At 36.1% G+C, this 26,047-nt stretch overlaps 2 protein-coding genes across 8 annotated transcripts; one reads left to right on the top strand and one right to left on the bottom strand.

The window, feature by feature from the left end:
• The first annotated feature begins 13,138 nt into the window (after positions 1-13,138).
• On the top strand, positions 13,139-17,372 carry LOC113781721 (probable protein phosphatase 2C 22). Of its 6 annotated transcripts, none has more exons than XM_027327699.1 (4): positions 13,139-13,556; positions 14,370-14,573; positions 15,601-15,812; positions 16,490-17,372. In XM_027327699.1, exons 1-4 carry the CDS (start codon positions 13,380-13,382, stop codon positions 17,052-17,054), a joined length of 1,158 nt encoding a protein of 385 aa, XP_027183500.1. In that variant the 5' UTR covers positions 13,139-13,379; the 3' UTR covers positions 17,055-17,372. The 6 variants fall into 6 exon arrangements, with proteins under 6 accessions (XP_027183500.1, XP_027183498.1, XP_027183497.1 ...); XM_027327697.1 differs by having other exon boundaries at positions 14,367-14,573; XM_027327696.1 differs by having other exon boundaries at positions 13,139-13,574.
• Positions 17,373-17,699: 327 nt separating this feature from the next.
• Positions 17,700-26,047, bottom strand: LOC113779896 (pleiotropic drug resistance protein 1-like). Of its 2 annotated transcripts, none has more exons than XM_027325669.1 (24): positions 25,722-26,047; positions 25,452-25,572; positions 25,284-25,372; positions 25,122-25,206; positions 24,880-25,039; positions 24,708-24,779; positions 24,529-24,587; positions 24,353-24,443; positions 23,695-23,996; positions 23,309-23,590; positions 22,880-23,196; positions 22,539-22,699; positions 22,336-22,439; positions 22,071-22,227; positions 21,902-21,971; positions 20,392-20,518; positions 19,955-20,287; positions 19,579-19,869; positions 19,413-19,496; positions 19,194-19,327; positions 18,758-18,985; positions 18,467-18,638; positions 18,061-18,315; positions 17,700-17,957 (listed from the first exon to the last, which is right to left on the bottom strand). In XM_027325669.1, exons 1-24 carry the CDS (start codon positions 26,045-26,047, stop codon positions 17,700-17,702), a joined length of 4,278 nt encoding a protein of 1,425 aa, XP_027181470.1. The 2 variants fall into 2 exon arrangements, with proteins under 2 accessions (XP_027181470.1, XP_027181469.1); XM_027325668.1 differs by having other exon boundaries at positions 20,392-20,543; positions 21,924-21,971.

Raw genomic sequence — 26,047 nt, 5'->3', positions numbered from 1 at the left:
GGCCTTGGGTTCAAATTCTTCTTCTCCCTTCTCATTTCTTATATCCTATAAAAGAAAAAATTACACCAGCCACACACAACTATACCCTTAAAATTGTATGTGCCCAAACTACATGCATGATCGTAACACATGAAACTTAACAAGCAGAACAAAACACAGATCAACTCATACTTTATGTTATACCATTTATTGATGTGAAACTTGTGTCTCCATTTGAATTAATGTCACCTTTAAAACGAAGTGTAAGTGTGTAGGTGTAACAGAAGTGTATTAGAGTTCAGTACCCAGAATCTCTAGATGACTAGACAACGTCATGCCTCGTGACAAAGAATTGCCATAGTACCATAAATGTTAATCCCAGCAAAGAAGACAAACAAAACCATGCATGCAATGAAAACGATTTCTCGCTCGAATTTTCTGACCCTTGTGCCAATCAGTTGCCTTTCTCTTTGCGGACCCTGGTCAGGCACTTTGTTAGCTTCTTGATACCAAGCTTCGTATTCCCACTCAAGCCGGTGTAGGCATTTCGTATACTGTTTCCCAATCACAAACAAAGTGATCAGATTCAGAATAGCAGCGGTTAGGGATAGCAAGAGAGGGATTAAACGAAAATGGCACTTGATGGAAGAAGAGCCACTGAATATTGCTGTGAAAATCACTCCTTGGAACACAAAATAGTAGTTTGCTAGCTGGAAAACGTTTGTTTCCAGCTTATGGATTCGCTCCTCCAGCTTCTCAATTCTTTCTTCCAAAATCTCTCTGGTTCCTTTGGCTGTCGCCATATAGTATTAGTTAGCTAGGAAGGAAACAAGGAGGAGAACGGAAAGACTTCGATTTTTTTTCTTTTTTTTTTTTTGGCAAAACTAAGTATTTGCTAAATCAAGCTTGCTTACTTTCAGCCCAATTTATAGTAGTCACAAAAGAGGAAGGAGGAAAAAGTTTGCAAATATTTATACGTGCTACTTATTAGGAACTAACTACGTCAGTCACCGGATGGATGGCTGCAGAATCCATCTCCACGCTCTCTGAGGTGGGACAACCGGAAACAGCATTAAATAAAGGTCATTATCGTCCTAAGTCTATCAAACTAGAGACAAATGAAAACAGGTCAAAAGAAGAAGGAACTAATCTAAAATGCAAATAAAAGGGCAAAAAGAGGAAGGAGGAAAAAGTTTGCAAATATTTATACGTGCTACTTATTAGGAACTAACTACGTCAGTCACCGGATGGATGGCTGCAGAATCCATCTCCACGCTCTCTGAGGTGGGACAACCGGAAACAGCATTAAATAAAGGTCATTATCGTCCTAAGTCTATCAAACTAGAGACAAATGAAAACAGGTCAAAAGAAGAAGGAACTAATCTAAAACTGCAAATAAAAGGGCAAAAAGAAGAAGGAGGAAAAAGTTTGCAAATATTTATACGTGCTACTTATTAGGAACTAACTACGTCAGTCACCGGATGGATGGCTGCAGAATCCATCTCCACGCTCTCTGAGGTGGGACAACCGGACACAGCATTAAATAAAGGTCATTATCGTCCTAAGTCTATCAAATTAAAGACAAATGAAAACAGGTCAAAAGAAGAAGGAACTAAAACTGCAAATAAAAGGGCAAAAAGAAGGAGGAAAAAATTTGCAAATATTTATACATGCTACTTATTAGGAACTAACTATATCAATGTGGTGGAGTGACGTCAGACGTCACCAGATGGACCACGGGTAGGAACGGTTACAGGTGCAATCATTTCTAGCGATTTTTTATATTTTGCATATCGCATAATTTTGTTTGCACAAGGCGTAACTTTGTTTGTACAACGTGTAACTTTAAAACAAATTTTTATGAGTCTCACACACGTTATTAAAAACGAGGTATAATAAATGATCTGGACCGTATAATTTTTTTTGGCCAAATTTTGGGCGTGAATAGCTCAGGAGCGGTCCATTTGATACCTGTTCAGGAGCTGTTCATCAGAAGTAGTCCTATTTAGTTTAGGGAGGTGAAATGTAATTTATATAAGGATACAAGTGAAACTTCCAAAATTGAAAGGGTAAATAGTATAATTTATAACTCTTGGGTCCCTTGTAATGTGCCTTTTGCACTTTCAATTATCCACGTTAACAGCATTCTGGGAAGTGCGGAAAGAGGACGTTGCACGCGGATGAAGATGCTGTTGGCCAATGGCCAGTAATTAGTTTAATATGCAAGTAATGCTTGAAACCTCATATCCTTATATTTCCTTGGTTGGAAATTTTTATTTGTGGCCTAAGAATATAAAAAAGTTATGTGCAAATGAAGCATTTCAATTGAACTTAGTTATCATTAAAGATCAGAACATGCGAATTTCATTTGATATATCATACACTACCAATTATTAATATGCTATCATCTACACACTAGATCAGAAGTTAGTTTTTTTTTTTGGTTAGGTCATCTTAACTAACTTAGATTACAATATATTTATATTCCACAATATCTGCATTTTATATATGCCATAAATTAAACATTTTACTTAATTCTAAGCATACTTAGATTATGTATTTTCTGATCCATCATCATCATTATTTAATTTATATATAGATTTTGACTGATAAAATCTGATAAAAAAAAAAAGTTTCAAAGGAATCGAGTCAATGTGAACCCTTTTTCTAAGACAAAAGGAAAAGGAGAAAAAATTGAACAAAAAAATTTTTTTATATGAGTCCTGGACAAAAACAGGTGGGCCGAGGCCAGCCATCTCGACTTCATCGAAGTGTAAGGCTTGGTCAATTAAAAGGCCGCCGACTTTTAATTTGACACGGTTTCAGCTGCCACAGCACGCTGGCTGGCTGGCTGGCTGGAAATTTACGCCTTGCTTGGATTGCTTGTTTCCGTCGGAAAATATTGTCGTTTTTCGTGATCATATTTTTCTATCACCTTTTTCCCTCACATATATCAAATCGTTACAGTAATTTTTCCATGAAAAATGACGAAAAATGCAATCCAAACACAACCTTACATTTCATAATAAGCTTAAAATTGAAGGTCCTTTTTTTAAAAAAAGAAAAAAGAAAAAAATAAGGATAGGGCATAAAAAACAACAGATCAAATCGTTTGCTTTTTGTTTTTCTATAATTACAATTCAGGAGACAATGAATTTTTTATAAGTAGAATTTGGAGGAAAAGAAGTTAAACTCCATCCTAAGATGTAGTAAAAAATTGAGGAGGAAAATATGAGCTAAATTATGAGGTAAGAAAAATATATATTTTGTACCTATGTGCATAAAATACCTGAAGGTAGAAGTTTTATATAGCCATCTACTCCTTTTCTTTTCTTAGTATACAAAAATTGTATACTTCCCTAAATAAGTATATACTACTCCTCTCATAGTTGATTACTTTTGGATTTTTTTTTTAACCAATACCTAAAAGGCACTAGTCTCTTTTTGATACTTAAATAAAACATTGCTCTAATTAGAGTAGATTACATGAATGGAAGTAAAATAAACAAACAAACAAAAAATACACTTTATTGTACATGGATAGTAACATAGAATTCACTATTTAATTATGTACCCTAACATTTATTATCCCCTTAGACACTTTTTTCAATTTCACAAAACCTTATCTCCATTTTTTTTAAACCATGGGTTTGGCTAACGCCGTTGCCCAATGGTCACCCGTTAAACGAGACTTTAGGTATTAATTTTTTTTACAAAAGTACATAAGATTAATTTTAGGGAAAAAAAAAAGGCATACTGCAAGAAGTGCAATTATTATGAATTTAAGTTAGTGTAATAACATGTGCCCATAAAAAAAAAAAATCCTTTTATCACCTAAAATGAACTACCCAGTACCCAGAATCTCATTACTAATTCTGAGTTAAAAATCTAAATAATTCAATCGTAGTAAAGCCTAATTGTAAACTGCATCCAAGCACAATAGCACATGCTAGAGTATCCATATATGCATTTTCGGAGTGATAAACGGCAAACCAAAGAACTCGGCGATGAACCAACGTGCAAATGCAAGCCGCCAAATTCAAAGAGAATCTCATGCACATTACTCTATTCATACATAGGTACAACTACAAGCCACTACTGCCAATTATACCTGGCAATTGGGCGGGTTGGGCGGGTTTTGGGTGGGTTAATATTGGGTTTTCATTTAAATGGGTTACACCCAACCCGCCCAACTTTAAATTGGGTTAATTTTGGGTTGGGTCATATTGGGTCAACTCAAACCCATGACCCAAATGTGACACAATATATTAATTAATAGATTTTGATACATAAACTCTCTCAAATACATTTTCACATATAATAAAAAAAATTTCACACAAATAAACACATTTTCACATAGATTGACATATTTTCACACACTAAAACACTCACAAATACAAACGCACACTCACTTCTTAAATTCTTTTGAAATACTTTATTTTTACACATACAAACATACTAAAATAAACTTGTGGATTGTTAACTGACCATACTTTGTCGGATCATTAATCCTATCAAGGAGCCAATCATAGAAATAAAATTGGAGTTGCAGTATTTGAAACCCTTGAGCAGGAGTTCAAGATTGGGGAGGACAGCCTGTAGAGCATTGTTATGTGCAAATACTAGAGCACTAGCTTGTTCAAAACAGCCAGCATGGTGGCCTTTAGGATTGAGAACTCGGAGGGCTGGCATGCAACCCAAGGGGCATAAGCTCAGAAATCCAAATTTTCTGGCTCCGCGATCATACCTCTCCTAAATTGAACAAAGCACGTGTTTACTTTCATTATTATTTCTTGTTTTTTTATTTTAATTTGTTTATTTATTTTTTTCTTAAGTTGGGTAATGGGTGCCCAACATAAATACCCAAACCGCCCAAAATATATGTGGATTTTTATTACCCAACCCAAAATTGACCCAAAACCCAACTTACCCAACCCAACCTCTCAAATTAGTGGGTGGGTTGGGTGGGTTGTTGGGTTTTGGGCATAATTGCCAGGTCTACTGCCAATCAATAGTTGTACGGAAAAAGAAAACCGGCTAATGGGAATATGTATGCACTTTCAATTATCCATATTTACATCATTCTGGGAAGTGGGGAAACAGGAAGTTGCGCGCCGATCAAGATGGTGTTGGCCAGTAATTAGTTTAATATGCTAGTAATGCTTGAAACCTCATTTCCTTGTACTTCCTTGGTTGGAAATTTTTATTTGTGGCTTAAGAGTTAAGAATATAAAAAAGTTATGTGCAAATGAAGCATTTCAATTCAACTTAGTTATCATTAAAGATCAGAACATGCGAATTTCATTTGATATATCATACACTACCAATTATTAATATGCTATCATCTATACACAATTATTTGGCACATTTTACAATGTTATTTTGTCATAATTTTGGCTACTTACTGTGCTAAGTATTGAGATTTTGCTCATATTTCATATTTGTATGAATTGTAGGTGATTGGTGTAAAAAGTGCTTTTACGAGACAAATTTTCAGAAGACTTTCTATTTCATGATGTGCCCACGCCAGAAATTGAAGAGTTATACCTAAAAGCCGGATCCGCGGGATTTTAAAAAAAAAAAACAAGTGAAACATTAGGAAACCTAATAGTTGGTCCACGTGGACCAGATGCATGGGATCAGACCCTTAGACAAGCTTAGCTCCCGACGTTTTCTTTTATTCTCCTTTGGGCGGCGGCTACAGGGGGAAAGGATATTAGCTTTTGCTTTTTTTTTTTTAGTGTCAGACGTTTTGTTTTCTTGGAGCTAGCAATTAGAATAGGCCAGATTCACATATGATCATTTATCTAAGTTTTAGTTTCTTTTGCCCATCGGCCAGACGAGGAAGACTTTTCCGATTGCCTTTTGGGTTTGTATGATAAAGACCTTTTCGGCTTTTCTTTTTGCTCTGTACAATTTTCGTTAGCTTTTGTTCGTACACTTGCGGCTCCAATACAAAGACCGAAGCCAAGTTTCTCTTTGTTGTTACTTCGATTAATTCACCTTCCCTAATTTCTCGGCAATTAATTCCTAGGCAATTAAGTGGATGATATTAATCAAATCACGCAAGTTTAATATGATGAGGAGCGGTTAATTTTCTTCTCTACCCAAAGATCATCGCGAGGGCGCGGTCCATAACATCTGTGAAATCTAATCAAACTTTCATTATTTCTTGCAATTTATCACTATTCGTGCGTTTTCTGGATTAATTAATTGAATATCAACAGTCGGGTATTTGATTTAATTTGATAGCCTACTGTCACGTTAATTAAATTGAATCCGTAATTGTTCGTTTAGTTGACACATAGTGACAACCACCATAATTGGTTTTATATTGGGGAAACATAAGATCTAATTTAAATAGACTCTCTTAGCGTATTTATTGGTTAGGGTTGGGTTCTTCTAACTTTAATGCAATTGGATAATTAAATTCATACGGTCATACCTAGGATTGTTTTCCGGTTAGAAAAGCAGTCAATGGTTGTACCTTGACTGTCGAAAAGGTAAAGAAGAATTGGTTGTCAGAGTTTCTTGATAGCTATAACCAACCTAGTGACGAATGAATTAAATATCTTTGCATCGATGATCATTTAATTGGACCATGCCTGAACAGTTGATCCTTTGGGTAGAATTTAATTAATTGCTATTTTTAGTAAATTGTACTTGTGGAGTTATCTTTTGAATTTTATTTATTTTATTTTATTTTCATTTTCATGCCATTAATCATCCCCCAATTTTATTCTATTGATTTGGAAAGAAACAATTTCCTACCCGTTCCCTGTGGAATCGACCCTACTTGTCATTGTATGCAAATTTAATATTTTTATAGATAGATCTGGTATATTGGATCAAGCAAACTCTTTGGGAATAAGGTGAATCAAGTAACCCATTGCACACCTAGGGCCCCTGCTCCAGTACTCGGATTTGTTCTATAATTAATCGTGGTGGTAATTAAGACTTTTTAGTATTTATTATTACACAAGTTCGGCACCTGTTAATGCACTTTCAATTATCCATATTAACATCATTCTGGGAAGTGGGGAAACAGGACGTTGCACGCCTTTGAAGATGGTGTTGGCCAGTAATTAGTTTAATATGCTAGTAATTCTTGAAACCTCATATCCTTATACTTCCTTGGTTGGAAATTTTTATTTGTGGCTTAAGAATATAAAAAAGTTATGTGCAAATGAAGCATTTCAATTGAACTTAGTTATCATTAAAGATCAGAACATGCGAATTTCATTTGACATATCATATACTACCAATTATTAATTTACTATCATTTATACACAATTATCTTGAAAGAATTATAAATCATAACTAGTAAGTAGTAACCAATAAAGTAGATACAAATAATCGCGATAAATTTGTACTGTAACGAATTGAGTTCACCATTATCTTATATTACTAGCTACTAATTTGCTATCATTCCATCATTTCTATACAACTATCACTTAGTTGTACCTACTAACTAGTAAGTAGTGACCATTAACCAATAAATCATCTATACTTAGTTATGACTAAGTAATAAACAAGGATTTGTACTATACACAAAAAGTCGGGAAACTAGTGACAATACCTAGTGACAGCATTCAATCTTGTCATAAATAAATTAACTTTAATGACAAAAATTTTTGTTGTCCCAAAATGCTAAACTTTTTATGACAATTCATGTTATTATCATTAGTGAAACACAAATCTTGTCAATAATTATGCCTCCTTAATAGAGTGACAAGAAAAATCACCAAAATATGATTTTTTAGGTGTGACAACTTAAATTTTTGTTAGTTCCCTTAACTATTGATAATATGGGGTAATTTAATAAATTAACCTTCCCTGAGGTTATGCCTAATCTCACATAGCACCCCTTTGGTTTGAAATTAGCACTTAGCTCCCCTGCCAGATTGAGGGGGACATAATGTCTCTATAAGTCATAGTTAAATGACGAAATTGCCTTCTAAATTATCTTGATAATATGAACAGGAATTATGACAAAATTGCCAACAGTTACATGACAGGTTTTGTTTGGCACCAATTCAGTTACTGTAGCAATCTTGGGCGGGAAAGGAAAGATGGCTGAAGAATCATACATCAAAAGGGGAAGTTTAGAAGTCTTGGAAATCATGACGCTGTTTGGAACCTTGGTTTTTAGGCAAGTTTGTATGATATTAGTTTTTTAACAACTTTTGCTACAGGAACCCAAAAACTTATCAAAGTTTTTAACATACACACTTTAAAATATCCAAAACACAAAAAAAAAAAAATTTCCCTTCTCCTTTTCTTCTTCTTCCTCCCCCACCCCAACCCACCACCACCTCCGTCGCCGGTTCCTGCGCCGATCACCTCTTCCCGTGCCGGTTTTCTTTTTTTTTTTTTTCCTTTCTCCCTATCCCCCTCTTCCTCCCTTGCCATCCCTCCCCTCTTCCTCCCCCACCACCCTTCCCCTTCCCTTTCCCCTCTGGCCGATTGGTCATGAGACCAGATCACATCGGGGAGGGTGAGATTGGCGGGGAAGGGGAGGAGAGGGGGAGAAGGAAAATTGCAAAAAAAAAAAAAAATTCTGTTGCTGCTTCATCTGCCGGCAAGAGAAGGAGAGGAGAGGGATAGGGAAAATTGGAAAAAAAAATTGTTTATGTTGCTGCAAAACTCAGGTGCCGGTCATTTTTTGCAGAGGCGGGCAAGAGAAGGGGGATGGGGAGAGGGGTGGCGGTGGCGGGCAGAGGGGTGGCGGGGGAAGAAAGGAGAAGGGGAGAGGGAGAGGGAGAGGGAGAGGGAGGGGCGGCGGGCAGGAGAGGGGGAGAGAAAAAAAGCAAAAAAAAAAATGAAAGAAAGTTGCTGCTTCTGTGGCAGTTTTGGGAGAGGCAACAGGGGAGGGGGAAGGGGAAGGGAGGAAGGAAAAGAAAAAATAAAGAAAGAAAAAAAAAAGAAAAAAGAAAAAGAAAGAAAAAAAAAGGAAAAGGAAAAAAAAGTTTTTTCATCTCATAAAAGTTTTTCTACAACTTCTACAGTGATCTACAATAAAGTTTTATACAAACGCTCAAAAAACTCACCTTCCAAACGGGACCCATATTTGTCTTGCTTATTCTTGCTCTCTGTTGGAAAACAGCGAATAGGAAGAAAAAAATAAACCACACTTAAATCTTGCATCCAGTGATTGATGCCCTCAATATCAACAAAAGATGCATATAGGCATGTCAATACGTAGGATTTGAGTTGGATACCTTTGATCTAGATCTTGACCTATTAAATTTATTTAGACTCAGATTCAGATCTAGACTCTCATGGATCTGGGTATTCAATAGATATTTGTTATATTTTTCTGAATATACTAAACTAAAAATATACAGAGTTCAAAAATAATATAAATGCCATCCAATTTTATTTACAAATAATAAGATTAATATTCAAAAAGTTGAATACAATATTATGAACTGAAAAAAAAAATTATTGTTGACTACTTTTATTTATTTTTCAAAGTTTCAATTGTATCCATATCCAATCTTTTATTTGTTTGTCTTTACTTTTTCTCCTTTTCTTGATAAAGTTTGTATCAATTAGAATAACAACTATGATTAGTTTAAAAAAAATCATGAAATCTTGCTACATTCGATCCAATGACCATAAAATCTTATATTATTTTCTAAATTTACTAATATATGTACACACACACATATATACACACACATGCATATATATTATTTAATTATATGTACATGGATTTGATATGGATCTGGATTTTGATATAAATTACCAGACTTTACCCAGACCCATGACTCTCTTGCAGGGTCTAGGTCTGGGTTAGGATTTGAATTAGAGAAATTAAATTCAAATCCTATCCAAATATATTGAGTTTAGGTTAGATTTTAGATAAAACCTGACCATTGACATATCTAGAAGCATGCAAAGCTTAGCTTCTGCTGGTTGTATAGAGCCATTGTTTGCCGGAAAATCACATACAAAATCCATCACTATGCTGCTCTAATTTTGTTTTCAATAGGACTAGTAAGCTTCCTGATTTTTTTTATGGTCCAAGTGTCACTCTTATGTTATCAATAGGGCTAGTAAGCCTTTCCTTTCTAAGTATCTTTAGTGAGATAACTTAATTTATACTCCTATATCATGTTACAAAAATATACTTTTTCATTCTATAACATTCAAAGCATTTCTATTTGTGTGCATACCTATTTTGTTATTGTTTTTGCCATTGTTATAGAATAATATTAGACACGATGCCCATATAGCTTTTAGCCGTCTCATTATTGATTTATTTTCTATGTGATAATTATATTTTCTTTTGCATTTTCTTCTTTTTACAAATGGGTTAAGCAGTTGAATTCATTTGAACTTTTGTACCCCAATATACAGAAAATAGACAACTCATTAAAGGGCAATGGTTTTCCACTTAGTTGAATAACTCTAGGTGTACTTAATCAATGTTAGTGTTAAAGCTAGGTAAATTTATTGTGCATTAAACCGTAATTATTTCCATGTTCCAATCCGGAATGCAAGCCCAGCACATAGTCCGAATTGAAAACTTAAGGGGAAAAAAATGGAAACGGAGACATTTACAATTTTGGATTAATCTTTTATACACTGACAGCGTATACACTTGCACCATTAGATGCATGAAACATAATCCGAATTTGATTTGAAATTCAAATTTGCATATATGTTATATATTCAATCGTGATAGTGTATACACCGTCAGTATATATAATATTTACTCTTGCAATTTTTTATAAGATTAGGATCAAACTCCAGCTCACAGAGGAGGTTCATGTATAAGAAAAATTTTAGTGTCGTACAGTGTTTTCATTCTAGGAGAAATTCTTATGTAGGAGTCAAATTATAAAATAAATGTTTGTTAGATTTGTACATTATGTCGTTCCATGCAGTACTCCATTGTTTTTTTTTTTTCCATTATTTATCCTCTAAAATATTATTAACCAGACAATATAAAGGTCATGTCTTTTATGCTTTAGCTCTCAATTATATGGTGAACTCATTTATCAATGCCTGGAGAACATAGCTGGCGAAACTGTTCATAACATACCATGTATACTTTCTAGCCTACGAATGTTTGTTTTCCAACACTCACTTATTAGTGTTTTTTTTACCCCCTAGTTGATGTCAAATATGTTGGTAATAGTTTGTAATGAGGAAGTTGAATTTCATTCCCGCATGTAAAAAGAGGATAGAGTATTCATGGTCTATATATGTACTTGTCTTCTTTTCTTAACAAATTTGTTTCAAATATTAGTTTGAAGGAAAAGTTTGGTAGGAAAGTTATTTCAATTTATATTTCGTTCACTTGAATATAAATTGGAAGATATATAAAACGTCTTGACAAGGGCAATTGGGTGCTTGGAGCTTACTGATTAGGGAAGGGTGCAAATTAATTGTCTGAAATATTTATTTTAGATAATTAGTTGGACGTAGTTAATGACAGTTACATTTAATAGACACATCTCTTCAATGGTTAATTACCTATATATCTTTTCAATAAGAATTGCATCCTTTAATGGTGTTTTGAATAGGTGCCTCAATTCTTTAAAATAGTATAACTTTGACAGAATTAAAACACCTTTCATTTGATAGTTCATAGACTTTGTTGTATTCTAGAGGTAATTTGTCTAGTATAGAGGCAAAAAACACTTTAAGGAAAGTGTTTTTTTTTTCACGCCTCAAATTCTCAACGTTGGTTTAGTTTAGATCAATTCTTTACAATATTTCTAACAAAATATAGTGCTGTTACAAAAGCTTACCTATGTCCATATCCGCATACACATGATGGGTTTCAAATATGCACTCAAATTTAATTCCAAATACTCCCGTTAACTGCAAGTATACAGGTCATAACTATAGTATAAGGAGTATAAGGGTCAATCCCACATGGAGTTTGAATTTCAATTATTAGGTCTTTACTTCACTTTATTCTTTAGACAATGAATAAAATAAGCAATAAAAAGTAACTATATCTAATAAACAAGAATTGTAAGCTAGACTTGGAGATGAAATCTTTGAGGAGAAATTACCAATTATAAAGTTCAAAGGCATAGATTCCACTGATGGTCAAGAATACAAGTGAAATGATGATACTTATGCTAGTTATTTTTATCTTGTTAGGGATTCATTTCCAAGGATAATCAAGACTCACTCTTATGATAAAATTAATTGTAACTAACATCATTCTTTCCTACTCTCGTGGTGAAGATATAAATGCTAGTTCATATAGTTCATGAAATGCAACAAGAAAATCCGCCCAAATATATCTTTTTCCTTCACTAGGATTTTTGTCCCACAGGAATTTTCCCTAATAAGATTTTAACGAGACATATTCTTTGTATAATGGACGTCCAAAGAGAGTGTTATGAAACAATAAAAGATGTGAATGTCCATTTGTATTCCTAAGAAAATTAATTCATGAATCCTCTACAAGATTCATTGGTACATTGAATAAAGGAGATACATTGGATGAACCATTTAAGTTCATGAAACTACTCAATTGATGTATTTTTTTTTGTCACACAGGTGTATCTCAACATTTTTGTCGGACTAATCCCCTAAGGCTATACAGAACCCCGCCCAAGGATGCAAAACAATTTACTGAATTTAGCACAGCAAGGTTCGAACTGGTGACTTACGGGATACTACCATATGTGATCACCTACAGGATGTACTTGAAATACTAAATTCATAAATAAATATTTAATAGGATTCATATACCTTTGATTTTGTAATACCTATATAAAAAAGTATCTTGTTACCTCTTGTAACAACTTTCATCACTTGAAATAATAAGAAAATTATTCTCTATTCTCTCTATTTCTTTATCTAATATTTCAATCACCGTTATAATAGTTTATTTTATTAGTTTTACAACAAAGTGTAAATACGTCATTAGATTTATTTTTGCCAGCTGTCGGTTATAAATACTTCATAAGACGCTTTTTGTCAAACTGTCCGAATCTCGTGTTTCACGCAATCCCATCAAATTAAATACTAAATAAATATCTCACCGGAAAAATTCCTAAAAATCAGACACATGTAAGATCGTCCTACCTCACACGACACCGTTTCGCCACGTCACCGCCCTTTCCACCCAACAACTCCTAAGTCCTAACGGCACATCCACCCTTTCCCAATTTTCCAAATTTTCTTTCCATAACTTTCCGCCTATAGATACAGTGTATCTATAGATTTCCCTATTTGCCAAACCCTGCTCTAAACCCTAGCTACACCCCTTTCTTAATTATAACTTAAATCCATCGAAAAAATTGGCAAAATTTGGAAAGCCCTGGTTATTCTACTCTAATTGAACTAAAAAATTATCTTTGTGTTTTCTTTTTGATTTCTATTTAATTGGTGATTAGGGTTTTTGGAAATGGTTGAAAATCAGAATGGAGGAGGGCAAAAATAATTGTAATATAGTTAATGTCGGCAATGGTGATGGTAAAAGTAAGGAGAATGGGATCTCCGGCAGTGAAGGCCGCCCGCCCAACCCTCTGGCGGCCGTCTACCGCCAGTGCTTGAGTTCCGGCGACCCGCTTGGCGACGCTTCTTGTAAGAAGTCCCTGGTTCGACATCCTTCCTTGGTAAAAAAAAAGAACAGAAGAGAAAATTTTGAAGTTTTCGTTTTGAATTGCTGTTCCCCTGGTTTAAAAATTTAATCTTTTTTGTTTTGAATGTACTTCCTGTGTTTCTGGCTTTACAACTTGATTTTTTTTTCTATTAGGTTTCCTTGGTAAAGAAAAAAAGAGGAGAAAATTTTGAAAATTTCGTCTTGTTTAAAAATTTTGTCTTTTTGGATGTATTTTCTGTGTTTCTGGCTTTGCAATTGGATTACTATTTGTTTCCTTTTTTCCTTTTAGGTTTTCTGTTAGTTAGTTGATGAATCTGAACTAAAATACGTGACTTTTGTTGATGCATCATGAGTTCTGATTTGAGTTTTCTTTCTTTCTTTCTTTTTTATTAACAAAAGATTAAGACATATTGTTAATGCAGATGCAGGAGTAGAATAGTTAAGTGATAGTAGTAGGCCAGACCAAATCTTGTTGTATTTTTTATTGTACTGTACTGGATTAGGTAAAAGGACGTATGGGAATTTTAAGGTTGAAGAGATTTAAGGCTTGTGATGCTTTTCTTTTAATAGTTTGTTCTGATAATACCTTTTCCTTTTTGCTGGATATATTAAGGTTGCTAGGTTTTTATGGAACTATCGATACATTATAGTTCACCCCTTCTTTATTTTTGAGTGAGTTACAATTTTTGAAATTGTCCTTTAATTGACCATTAACTTGTATGTAATTTTGCTTTATTTCTTTTTGTTGGTCTTGATTGTAAACTTTCCTTTAAATTTACATTGATGGTTTTTGACGGGACTGTAGCAGGTCAAGACAAGGATGTTGGATATATCTGTAGAAGGACTTAATATAAATGATTGTCCAGCAGATTATGTTCCTAGTCTTCGCTCTGGTGCATGGTCAGACATTGGTGTTCGCTCCTCAATGGAGGATGTGGTTGTTCGTGCTGACAATTTTGTGCATCATTATGGGTTGAAGGATTCTGACCAAGGGCCTAGTGCCTTCTATGCGGTAATTTTCTTCTTTTGGTATAGTTAAGCCTTTGTTCTTTTTGTGAACATCTTGGTAACAACTAGTAGCTATGACAACTTTCATAAGGTACTTTATTTGATTACTAACACTCATTGTATATGTGGATTGTTTTCTCCTTTGTTTTGTAAGCCAACCTTTTGTGATTGATATGTTCTTTGTTTGCAATGCTAACCATATGCTAATCACCCTTGGATTTCCTGCATACAGAAAAGGTTGAAAAATTGCTTGCTGAAAAATTATTTAGGTCTGCTTTGTATGATACAATGTATGCTAATGTTTAAGCATGTTATGTATGTTATTTCTTCAAAGATTAATGCACAACAAACTATTGTTGATTCATCCTGTAATGCACTACATGAATCAGCTGGCAAAAATTGCACGAAGAAAGTCAATGTGACTCAGTTTGGACAAACTTTTTGTTACTTGAGCTATTTGAGTGCATTCCTGACTGTCTATGCCTACTAGAGATGTAGAGCTGTTATGGCAGAAAATTGTTTGTCCAAAAAGTACTTTAACCTCTTGTAAGAAATTATGGATTCGAGGTTGACAATTGCGTTATGGATCTCTAGAGTCAATATACCTCCTTTGAGATTTATAGTGCTTCAAATTTGAATTCTATGCCGCTTCATGAAGAGGGAATTTGTTGCAAGAGAATATATATCCTTCATACAGTGAAGGAGTTCTGCGGGAACTAAATTGGAAGCAGCAGTAGATGATTCTAACTTTACAACGAAAGAACAATGTGTTGTTCATTATGTTGTACGCCAAATTTTTGCTTGGCCTTGAAGACGAAGCCAACTATTTTATCCAATGAACTTGCTAAAAAAGAACAGGACAAGAATAACAGTCTGATATTGTATGAAATTAAGTACGTTTTCAATTGGGACATATTGCTTTGGCCTACTGGATATAAGTTTATTAATGTTATTATGGCAAGCTTTTCTGTGTTTATGATCTGGTGTGTGACTGAGTTGCTAATTTTTAATATTCTCTTTGGTTGTTCAAGGTTTTTGATGGACATGGTGGGAAGCATGCAGCTGATTTTGCATGTGATCATTTACCAAGGTTCATTGCAGAGGATGAACACTTCCCTAGGGAGATTGAGAGGGTTATTTCGTCAGCATTCCTGCAAACTGATAATGCTTTTGCTGAAGCTTGCTCTTTGGATGATGGTCTTGCCTCTGGTACAACTGCTTTGGCAGCTCTTGTTATTGGGAGGTTAGCATTTATATACTGATTGATAATTTTTACAGATGTTGGATACCAGAATGAACATGTAATTTTTTAGTCTAATAGCATCAGAACCTTATGATATTCTGTGGACAGACTGTGAATGATAATGCATGGGCAATTACTTGAAGATGCATGAGCTTTATGTGTCTTTGGAGATAGTGTTATATGTGAATGGTTATCACCATAAATGTGCTGTGTGAATTGTCCAGAATTTTTGCCATTACTCTTAATTTCTGGTTAAGGTATAACAAACAGATGTAGTCAGGGGACATTTTTGCATCAAATATAAAGTCGGAAAAAAAGATGGGTGTGAACTTGGTGAGCCTGTATTGCATCTGAACTTGATCTCTTGGTACATTTTGCAAGAGGTATTATAAGGTTTTGCCATTAGCTTCAAGAGTTAACAAATATTTACCAATTCAGCTCAGCTATGGGACAAGCCAAATTGGTTTTTTTCACCTTTTGGTGTATGTGGCACTTGTCCGTTTTGGTTTTTTTTTTTTGATATCCTAATACCTAATGGTTTTGTGAAACATATGATTTCTAATATTAAGAGCATATTGCTGGCGCAAGTTTGTGTTTTGGAGGTTTTGCTGCTCTACTTGTTTCTAAATTTCTTACAGCTGACTTGTTTCTGTTTTTTTATTGAATTTGGTATGTAGTTCATTGGTGGTGGCAAATGCCGGAGATTGCCGAGCAGTTCTTTGTCGTCGGGGTAAAGCAATTGAGATGTCAAGGGACCACAAACCTCTTTGCTCCAAGGAGAAAAAGCGTATTGAAGCTTCTGGAGGATATGTATATGATGGATACCTCAATGGACAGCTCAATGTTGCTCGTGCTTTGGGTGACTGGCACTTGGATGGGATGAAAGGCAGTAATGGTAGCCCTCTCAGTGCAGAGCCTGAACTTATGAACACTATACTGACAGAGGAGGATGAGTTTCTTATCATTGGCTGCGATGGAATCTGGGATGTCTTTATGAGTCAAAATGCCGTGGACTTTGCTCGTCGAAGGCTTCAAGAGCACAATGATCCAGCGATGTGCAGCAAGGACCTTGTTGATGAGGCTTTGAAGAGAAAGAGTGGAGACAATTTAGCTGTAGTTGTAGTATGTTTCCAGCCACGGCCACCTCCTAACTTGATTGTTCCCCGAGGGAGAGTACATAGGAGTATATCTGCCGAAGGTCTAAAGGAATTGCGAACTTTCTTGGATCAATTGGATGCATGAGATGGTGGTGAAGGTGTCCTTATTCTCGTCTTTCTGCCTCCATCTCACCCTTCCCCTCCCCTTCCCTTCCATATTTTTACATCTAAACCAGTCTTTTTTGGCTTTATTTCCTCTCTATTTCTCAGTCTATGGATTTTACTTTGTTTATTGTACCTGTTAGGTTATGTGAGAGGATGTATCGTCCAACTGTAACATATGCGGCAGGAACACAATTTTTGTTGTTTATTTCCCCTCGAGCACACATTGTGTTAAGTTAGTGATCTTCAGGATACATTGATAATGGAATTTGTTTGAACATTTTGTGGAGTCTTTTTGCTAGCATCTTCGTGCTATGGAGTCATAAATACCTATCATATATCTTTGTAACTGTGAGTAATTGCCATGGATTTGACGTGCTGAATTCTGCAGATAGTGCATCATTGTACACTAGCATTTAGCATAGTGGACTTGTACATGCCTTCCTAAAGCACACGGGTTTTACACAAACAAATTAATGCAGAAGAAACCTTTTCTCCAATTGTATTAGATTTGCTACGTCAGTGCCATTCATTACTCTTTCATTTCTTTACCAACAACCATTTCAAGTACGAGCCAAACCTGTTCAACAAATGTCAAGCTGTGGGAGTTACCTCAACCCTTTAACTCTTACCTTTTCTGAAAGTTAAATAGCTTGATGGAGATGGCAAATATGAAGCCGAAAAGCACTGCAAATCCAACAATGATGACTGCAACATAACCCAAGAAGTCATGTCTGAATCCGAAGTAGCTCCTAATGAAGTCTTCCACTCTTTCACCTGTATCAAGCTCCTCTTTTATGTCTCCGAATTGTGAAGCAACTAAGCCATACAAAGTCCAGGAGACAGGACAGAGGTAATAGTACCACCTCCACCACACTGGAATTCTCTGCAGTCAACAACAAAATGAATCGAATCAATTCCTTATTTTTTGCTTGCTTGCTTGCTTCTTCTTCTTCTTTTTTTGAAATAAGACTTGTTAAAGATTATACCGTTCGAGGAATTATAAATCCTGAGAAAAGGTTCCATATTGCGTAAAAGGCTGATGAAACTACTGCAGCAATATTCTGGTTGGGTGTTACCGCCACTGACATCATCCCATAGAATGTGTAGTATAACAAGGTAATATACATGAAAAACAGATACCAAAAGAACTTGGTAGCTGTCCATTCGAAGCCAATCATTGCATATACAATAGCTCCATAGCTGAATGCTTGAACGAGAATGTAAGGCAGCTCAATCACCATCTGCAGAAAACAAGTATTTGATGAATGCAAAAAATGGTTTTAAGTTGATCTATTATTTTGATGAAAAAAAGCTCGGATAATCTTGGCAAGCCAATACAGGTATCTTTCAGACTTGCTAGACTGGACACAGTCGAAGCTATAAAAGTGATACCTGTGCAAGAGCATGTGGCACAGCCGAATACATTCCGGCAGCTCTTTCCCTGTAAAAGACTGTTCTCTCAGTGGCTACAATTGGTTGAACTGATGTAGAATTTAGTATACCGATAAACAGAACGGCCGCATACATGGAGCCCATTGCGTTAAAGAGATCTTGTCTTTTTTTCCTGCAATTTTATGTACCGAAAAATTGGAAATGTTAAATTCAGAATCAAATATTTATTCAACAATGGAGATATCTGGGTGATAGTACTGACACTGATTGTTTAACTCTTGTGATGTTTACCTTTTAGTGCCAAGATCCCAGAATATTGTTCCAAACATTAAGGCAATGATTACTGTGTAAAAAAGTCTGACTGCTGAGTATCGTGGATTTCGCCAGTATGACCAGTGCTGCTTCCAGAGGCTAGCAAGGAATTGGCTGTAAAAGGGCTGGGGATACTGAGTAGGGAAGTATAATTCTTTAGAACCAGGGGCAGGTTTACTCAGTTCCTCTATTAATGCTTTGTTCCTCCTGATTCACCAAGGGGTAATTATCAGCAAGCAATGAATGTTAAGCTACTTAGTATAAAGATACAACTTCTCATCTAATCCCAAGTATGAACCCAATTACCTGAATAAAGATGCAAGATTGAGTTATGTATCTAGTCCTGTATTTGTGCAGATTCCCAAGTATGCACCAAATTAAGTGATTATCCATAGAAATTCCGAGAGAAGCCTACCTATACAGTTCAGAGTTCTTGTACAGCTGTGCGAAATCAATTCCAAGAGCTGCTTCCTGTGCAATTGATGTCACCTCCAACATCCAAGTCGCGGGGTTATAACCATCTTTTATTTTGCTGACTCGATTAATCCCCTAAAACAAACAGAAAGAAATCAACTATAGAAACAAAATGCTTTCTTAGATGGCAGAATATTTCAAATGTCATGTGGATCGTCACCTCAAAGTATTTGATGAGATTAAATGAATGGCGTCCTAGTTGGCCAACGTATATTTCTTCTCCTCCTCGTCTTAGGAGAATCAGCTGCAAAAGCACAATAATAGAACTTTATGATTCCTTTCAAGCTTACAGATGAAAACAATACCTGGATCCAATTACCATTCACCTCATCAAAAGCATCAAAGATGTCAATGCTTGGCTGATGGATAGTGCACACAACAGTTCGGCCTGTATCAACCGTGTTTCTTACTGTTCTCATCACTATGGCAGCTGCCCTTGCATCCAGCCCTGAAGTTGGCTCATCCATGAATATTATGGATGGATTGGCCACTAGTTCAACCGCAATAGTTAACCTCTTTCGTTGCTCAGTTGAAAGACCATTTACTCCTGGCAAACCAACTAGTGCTTCTCTAAGTGGAGTCAGATCCACGAGCTTCATGACTTCTTCAATGAATGACTGAAATTTCAAGTAGAAACAACAATAGTTAATAGTCTGTATAAGTAGATCCATCTATCCATTGCATACTGCAAATCAGGATCACCTTTCTGGCTTCAGCATCGATGTCAGGAGGCAGTCGAAGCCATGCTGAGTATTGCAAGGACTCGTGGACAGTAACATGAGGAGAGTGAATGTCAAATTGCTCACAGTATCCTGCTACACGAGTGAATGTTTCTTGTTTCTTTGGATAACCTGATATAGTAATTGTTCCTTCAATATATCCTCCTGTTTTTCTACCGGCTAATACATCCATCAGGGTAGTTTTTCCAGCCCCACTAACGCCCATTAAAGCTGTTAGAATCCCTGGTCTAAAAGCTCCACTGACACCCTTCAAGAGAAGTAGCCGATCCTCAGATATACCACGAGTTTTCATTTCCTGCAAGTATAGCATGATTTGGTTACGTACAAGCCAGAAATGACAAGAAGTCTATAAAATTTAATAACAATTTCATGAAAAACATATGACATGATTCCTGATACCTGCGGCATATCTACTGCATATCTTAAATCGTTGAAGGTCATAGCAAGAGGTTCAAAGGGAATAACCATTCCCTTCTTCTTGCTTCTATCACCTTCATCAGGATTGCCTATTCCAGGAGACTTCAACCTGGATGACATGCTTTTTGGAGCATCTGTACTGGTTTCTGCATTGGTTGGATTGAATGCGTTAGAAGATACAAGATCTAGTGACAGGTGCCGAACCTGTGCAATAATAAATACCTACTCGAGAAAAATACAGATTTTGTATATAGCGGTGAGTAGGGTCGAATCCACAGGGACTGGGAATAATTCGTTTCTTCTAGAGTCCAAAGTATGAGGGGTTTTTGGATTAAATACTAACTAAATAAATTAACTGCAGGAAATAATTGATTAAGAGAAATAATTAAGAGAAAACTCTAGCCAAGGGTACACATCAGAAATGGTTCATGCACTGATCATTGATGCAGAAATAATTCCAACATTTAGCAATAGATTAGTTATAGTTGTCATGCACGCGATAAACAACCAACCCTTCCTTAATTTCTCGATAGCTAAGGTACGACCGTTAGCTATTTCTCTAACCCAAAAATAACCCTAGGTACGACCGTAGGATTTAATTTCTAGATTGCATTAATAATTAGAAAGGCCCAATCCTAACCAACAAGCACGCTACGAGGGTTTGTTTAAATTAGATCATATGCTCCCCTGACATAAACCCAATTACGCCAGTTGCTACTGAGATAGAGATAACGAACAATTACGGATTCAATTACCCCTATTTAGCAAAAATTGCCTATATGAATAATTAATTATTGCGCACTAATCAATCATACACAAGGCCATAGCAATTAAAATCAAGGAACATATAAATACCAATAAATGGAGAAAATAATTAAAACAGATTCGATCTCACAGTAATTGTCGAACCAAATCGTCAGTTGTCCCCTTGACTAGAAAAGCTTAACCACGCCTCATGAGAAAATCTCCCCGTTGGGGAATATTGTCGAATACCTGGCGTGTGTCAGAGGCCAGTCCAAAGAAAGGAAACTAGAACTAAACTAAAAAACTAAAACTAAAGCCCTAGATGTCCCTGCTACTCTACGTTATCCCTATTTAAGCAACAAGAGGAAGATGACTAAAGGCTATCTAGGTGGTCCCCACACATGTGGACAAAGCCCTCCAAGTACTTCTTGTTCCAAGTCTCTTTCCCGTAACTTTCTTTTAAGAGCCCAAATGACTAGATGCTTTCCACTAGCTTGTGGTCCCCCACCAATTCAAGGGCCCAAGAATTGAAGCCCTTAGAAGTCTCCCTATTTTCCATAAAGTCCTTCCTTTTTTATGGTTTTCTGCTTCATTCCTGAAATTAAGTCATGGTACCAAATATAAGTAAATGTCAGCAATTAACACAATATTTGTCAGGAATAAAAGGGGAAATTAATAATAAAATTACTAACAAATTATACCCTATCATCTAGCAACAGGAAGATGACTTCTTGATTCATGATGATACTGTTCTAATTTACCAGCACCACTGTTTGGTTTTTCTTCCAAAGATAGTACCGCCTGATGTTTTCCGATTGCTGCATGAATCATTTAATTGTTCACATAAACATGTTGAAAAGATTTAAACTTTGTCATAAAAAGGAGTAAATTTGAATTTGATTTCACTCAATACTGACGGTTGAGGTATGTAAGAGCCAAAGTGTTCAGGAAATTGAAGAGGAACACATATCCAAAAACGGCTCCTACTCCTATCCAATACCACCGTGCTTCTGGAAAAACACCACGAGACTTTAAGACTGAAACACCTAGTGGCTCCCTGAAACCTTCAGGAACCTGTAAAAGAATTACTCTCACAAGATTAGATCAGCAGAGGAGACCCATTTTGCAGTCCATCTATTCCATCCCTCTGTGCAAGACTGAAGTTGGTTCAAGGATGCTTACATGTCTCCAACTGTTTCCTAGAAATTCATTTACAGAAATAGCATTCTGCCCGTACATCAAAGGTGAGATCCAGTAACCCCATATCCACCAACCTTTGATGTCATCTGAACAATAAACACATTGTTTCTCATGGAATCCTATATACAGCAGCAAGATGGAATGTACCCGAAGACATAATTTATTCCCTGTGTGTAACTTTATACCTCTTGATAGAATGAATCCTCCTAGGACAAGTACAGCAAGTATTGTGAATGCTCCAAAGGTGTTTGCAACTATCATGTCTCTTCCTAGTGCAGCCATAAAGCGAAAGAGTCCTAAGGACATCTGGTGAATGCAGATGAGAAGAATAAACTGTCTGAAAAACCTGCCCACACAATCAGACAGTCACTTAAATTGTTTCATTCAACTAGTCTTTTGTACTAGCTTTTCTACAGGGTCTTTTTGCCATATTAAGTCCTTGGAACCTACAAAGATTGGACATCAAAGGAGAAGAAAAGCTAGTGCAACCACAATCCATAGCGAGGGAGTTGATTTCAGTACTCACCTTCCACCATCAGGATCAAATCCTACAACGTAATAAGTCAAAGATATCCAAATGGCAATTTGAACAAGTGTAATTGGGAACTTGAGGATCCACGTAGGAATAGAATATGCCCATGCAGGGAAGAAGAGAAGGTCTCGTTGCTTGTAGAAAACAGGAAGCTTCAAAATACTGAGGGAAAGCTCTGAGAATGCATTGAACATGATTGCATATAAAGTGAAAAACAGGGCCCCCATGTAAATTCCACCATCTGTTATGGTACTTTTGTGCATCTCAGTTCGCAGAAATATAGTCATGAAGATCATTGCAATCAAAATAAGCTGACATGTAAATAAAATACAGTTAGCAAAGTCTTGTTCAAGCAAATGGAAATTATAGGTTCTAACATTCTGATGTCCATTGACAACAAGAAAACATTTATGGATAACTTACTTGTGCCATCTTGAATATGTGGACAAATGCATTCCTCTTCATGAGTAGGAATTCTCTGGATGCACAGGCCCTCAGAAGCTCCATCCTGCCAACTCCATACTTTTCAGTTGTCAGAGCAGCAGGATGCCCTTTTGATTTATCAAAAGGAACGGTAAGTTCATCATGTAGTTTACTTCCAACATGGAATGATTGAAATGCTTCTGAGAATTGTCTAGCAGAAACAAAATTGTAAGGCTCATCTCTGCGTATCCAGTATTGTTCTTGATCTTTCTTCGAAGTTACCTACATTTCCAGTCAAAAAAAGTAGGTAAAGAGGAATATCCAGCATCTTCCCTGGCTACTATTAGGAAAATATATAAGAAACAACTTAGAAGAAGGTAGATTACTTCTTGAAGGAAATCAGCAACTCCTTTTCTCTCAGGGCATTTGAAACCCATGTATTCAAAGAATTCAAGTACATCTTCACGGGGCCCCTGATACACAATTTCACCGTCTGATAGCAGAATTATGTCATCAAATAACTCATAAGTTTCTGGTGGAGGCTGTAAGAGGGAGATGACTGCAGTTCCTCCGAGAATGTGGATGAATTGATTGATTGCATTCACTATCTGAAAAGTTGTTGAACTGTCCAAACCAGTAGATATCTCGTCCATAAATAGTGCCTTAGCTGGTCCGACCAGCATTTCCGCTGCATTAGATAGTACGTTGTGATGAGTTTTGTTGTTCATTCATCCCTTGTTTAAGCACAACAGTTCTACTTGGGGATGAAAAATTAGGCCTGCAACTCTTTTTACAAAAACAAGATGAACTAACACGTTTCCCGTTGCTGTTAGAATCAGAGAACACGGACACTAGTTTCATGAAGGGCTTCTATCTTAAGTGCCAAACCTCCCTCCCATTCCAAAATTTATCACCTTTCACACCATAGTACAAAACAATGCCCGACGATTCAAGAAAAGAGTCGGAAATTGCAGCAATTTTTCCTCGTCTTTTACCATTTGGGGTTGGGAAAGCCAAAGCACTCTGTGAGCCTTGTGTCTCTACCTGTTGTCACACGTTTTTTTTGTCCTCCGGAGATCCCTCGTATCATTTGATCCCCCACCAGTGTATCAGCACAGACATCAAGTCCTAAAATCTGCATCAGTAAACAGAACATTAGAAGTTTTAAAATCTACATATTTGGCATGTGTTTGCTTGGTTACATTAATTTAGTCAATTACCTTCAGAACATACTCAGTTGCAACATGGGCCTCTTGCCCTTTGAGGACTAATGACTGCAGTATAAAATGAATACTAGCTTGAGAAAACAGAAGACACAGAACTGGGTGAAAAGCATTGCACAAATCACTTAATGTAATGCAATAAACTAAATTATAGTTGACAAAATATAACCTTCATATATATATATCAAGATCAGGGTCTGGCTTAATATTTGCTTCCTTTTCTCTTCTCAAAAGTTCTGCCCCAATTTCTGCCATTTTCCCAATTAAATGAGCCAATTGGAACTCTTTATCTTTTGTAAGTAAAGCTAAAATGTTTTGTGTTTCAATAACTAAGATAATTCTAACCACCTTGACGAGGTCCAACTCCTTGGCATCTTGCAGAAAAGGCTATTGTTTCCCTCACTGTTAGTTCTCCTATATGAAGATCATGCTGACTTATATAGGCTGATGATCTTTGAGGAACAAACCCATTCATTGCGTGGCCATTGTATGTCACAGTTCCAGAAACCTGTGTCACAGTAATGCAAGACTAGTCATCAGAAAAAACAAATTATCAGAATTCAGATGTATGACGATTTCTGTTTCATTACTTTGAGATCAGAATGAAGTTTTCCTGCCAGAGCTAGCAATAGTGTGGTTTTCCCTGAACTTGGAGGGCCTAAGAGCAGTGTCATTCTGCAAATTTATGACATCAAAAATCAGAGGGCAAATTTGAGTTTAAAAGTTTGCCATTTTAATGCTACTATTCTTACCTTCCAGGTTTAACAATTCCAGTGACATCACGGAGGATCAGAAAGGGTTTCTTTCTTTTCGGAAGGATATGGAGATAATTTAGGAATCCCTTCACATTTGCAGTCACTTTTAGGAACAGACCAATAATAGAAACATTGAAATGGAATTAATGTTTATAGATGCATCACCTCAAACATATTTACAGAGTAGTTGAATATTGTAGGCAGTGCTCTACTGCCAACATAAGCTTCTGCTTCAACATTTAGATGCTCAAAGCGAACTTCAATAGTTGGAAGCTCAATACCGACTCTACAACCATTTCAGAATCAAAACAACCATATGTGCAAAATCATGCATGAAATTTGAAAATAAGGTCAGAAAACATTCATTACTTGTGTGACCAGGAAGCTGAAAGCCACAATAACTTTTTTTTTTTTTTTTGCATGAAGTTCAATTACCTGTCAATGCGTTCTCTGAACTTCAAAAGAAAACTTTCGTTATCTTCCTCTGCAGTTTTGATCAACCTCTCTACGATACTCCTTTTCTCTAAAGGTCCAAGCTTTCTCACATCAATCTCTCTTTTCTCACCCTCTTCTTCTTCTAGTATGCCAATTCTCAGACGTTTGAATGTTGGAAGTCTCTCTAAAGCAGCCCATTTTAGTGCTGCTTCTTCGTCTTCTTCCTCTCGTGTAGACCTCGAAAATTCTTCCACGACTGTGTTTGTCCATAAGTTGGAACTGCTTAGCCTTAAGCTACTGAGTCTGAAAGATTCAGCAGTTTCCAT

The sequence above is a fragment of the Coffea eugenioides genome, chromosome 8, assembly GCF_003713205.1.
Source record: "Coffea eugenioides isolate CCC68of chromosome 8, Ceug_1.0, whole genome shotgun sequence".
In the NCBI taxonomy this organism is placed as follows: Eukaryota; Viridiplantae; Streptophyta; class Magnoliopsida; order Gentianales; family Rubiaceae; genus Coffea; species Coffea eugenioides.
This window is presented reverse-complemented; position numbering and strand designations above follow the sequence as displayed.

Bases quoted from the DNA above. Each gene is read 5' to 3' on its own strand.
- LOC113781721 (XM_027327695.1), top strand. From the start codon at position 13,380: ATGGAGGAGGGCAAAAATAATTGTAATATAGTTAATGTCGGCAATGGT. The intron at 13,575-14,366 runs GTAAAAAAAAAG...ACGGGACTGTAG, and splicing joins TGGTTCGACATCCTTCCTTG to CAGGTCAAGACAAGGATGTT. The intron at 15,813-16,489 runs GTTAGCATTTAT...TTTGGTATGTAG, and splicing joins GCAGCTCTTGTTATTGGGAG to TTCATTGGTGGTGGCAAATG.
- LOC113779896 (XM_027325668.1), bottom strand. From the start codon at position 26,047: ATGGAAACTGCTGAATCTTTCAGACTCAGTAGCTTAAGGCTAAGCAGT. The intron at 23,997-24,352 runs GTAGAGACACAA...TATCTAATGCAG, and splicing joins AAAAAAACGTGTGACAACAG to CGGAAATGCTGGTCGGACCA. The intron at 19,870-19,954 runs GTGATCCTGATT...TTGAAATTTCAG, and splicing joins TCGATGCTGAAGCCAGAAAG to TCATTCATTGAAGAAGTCAT.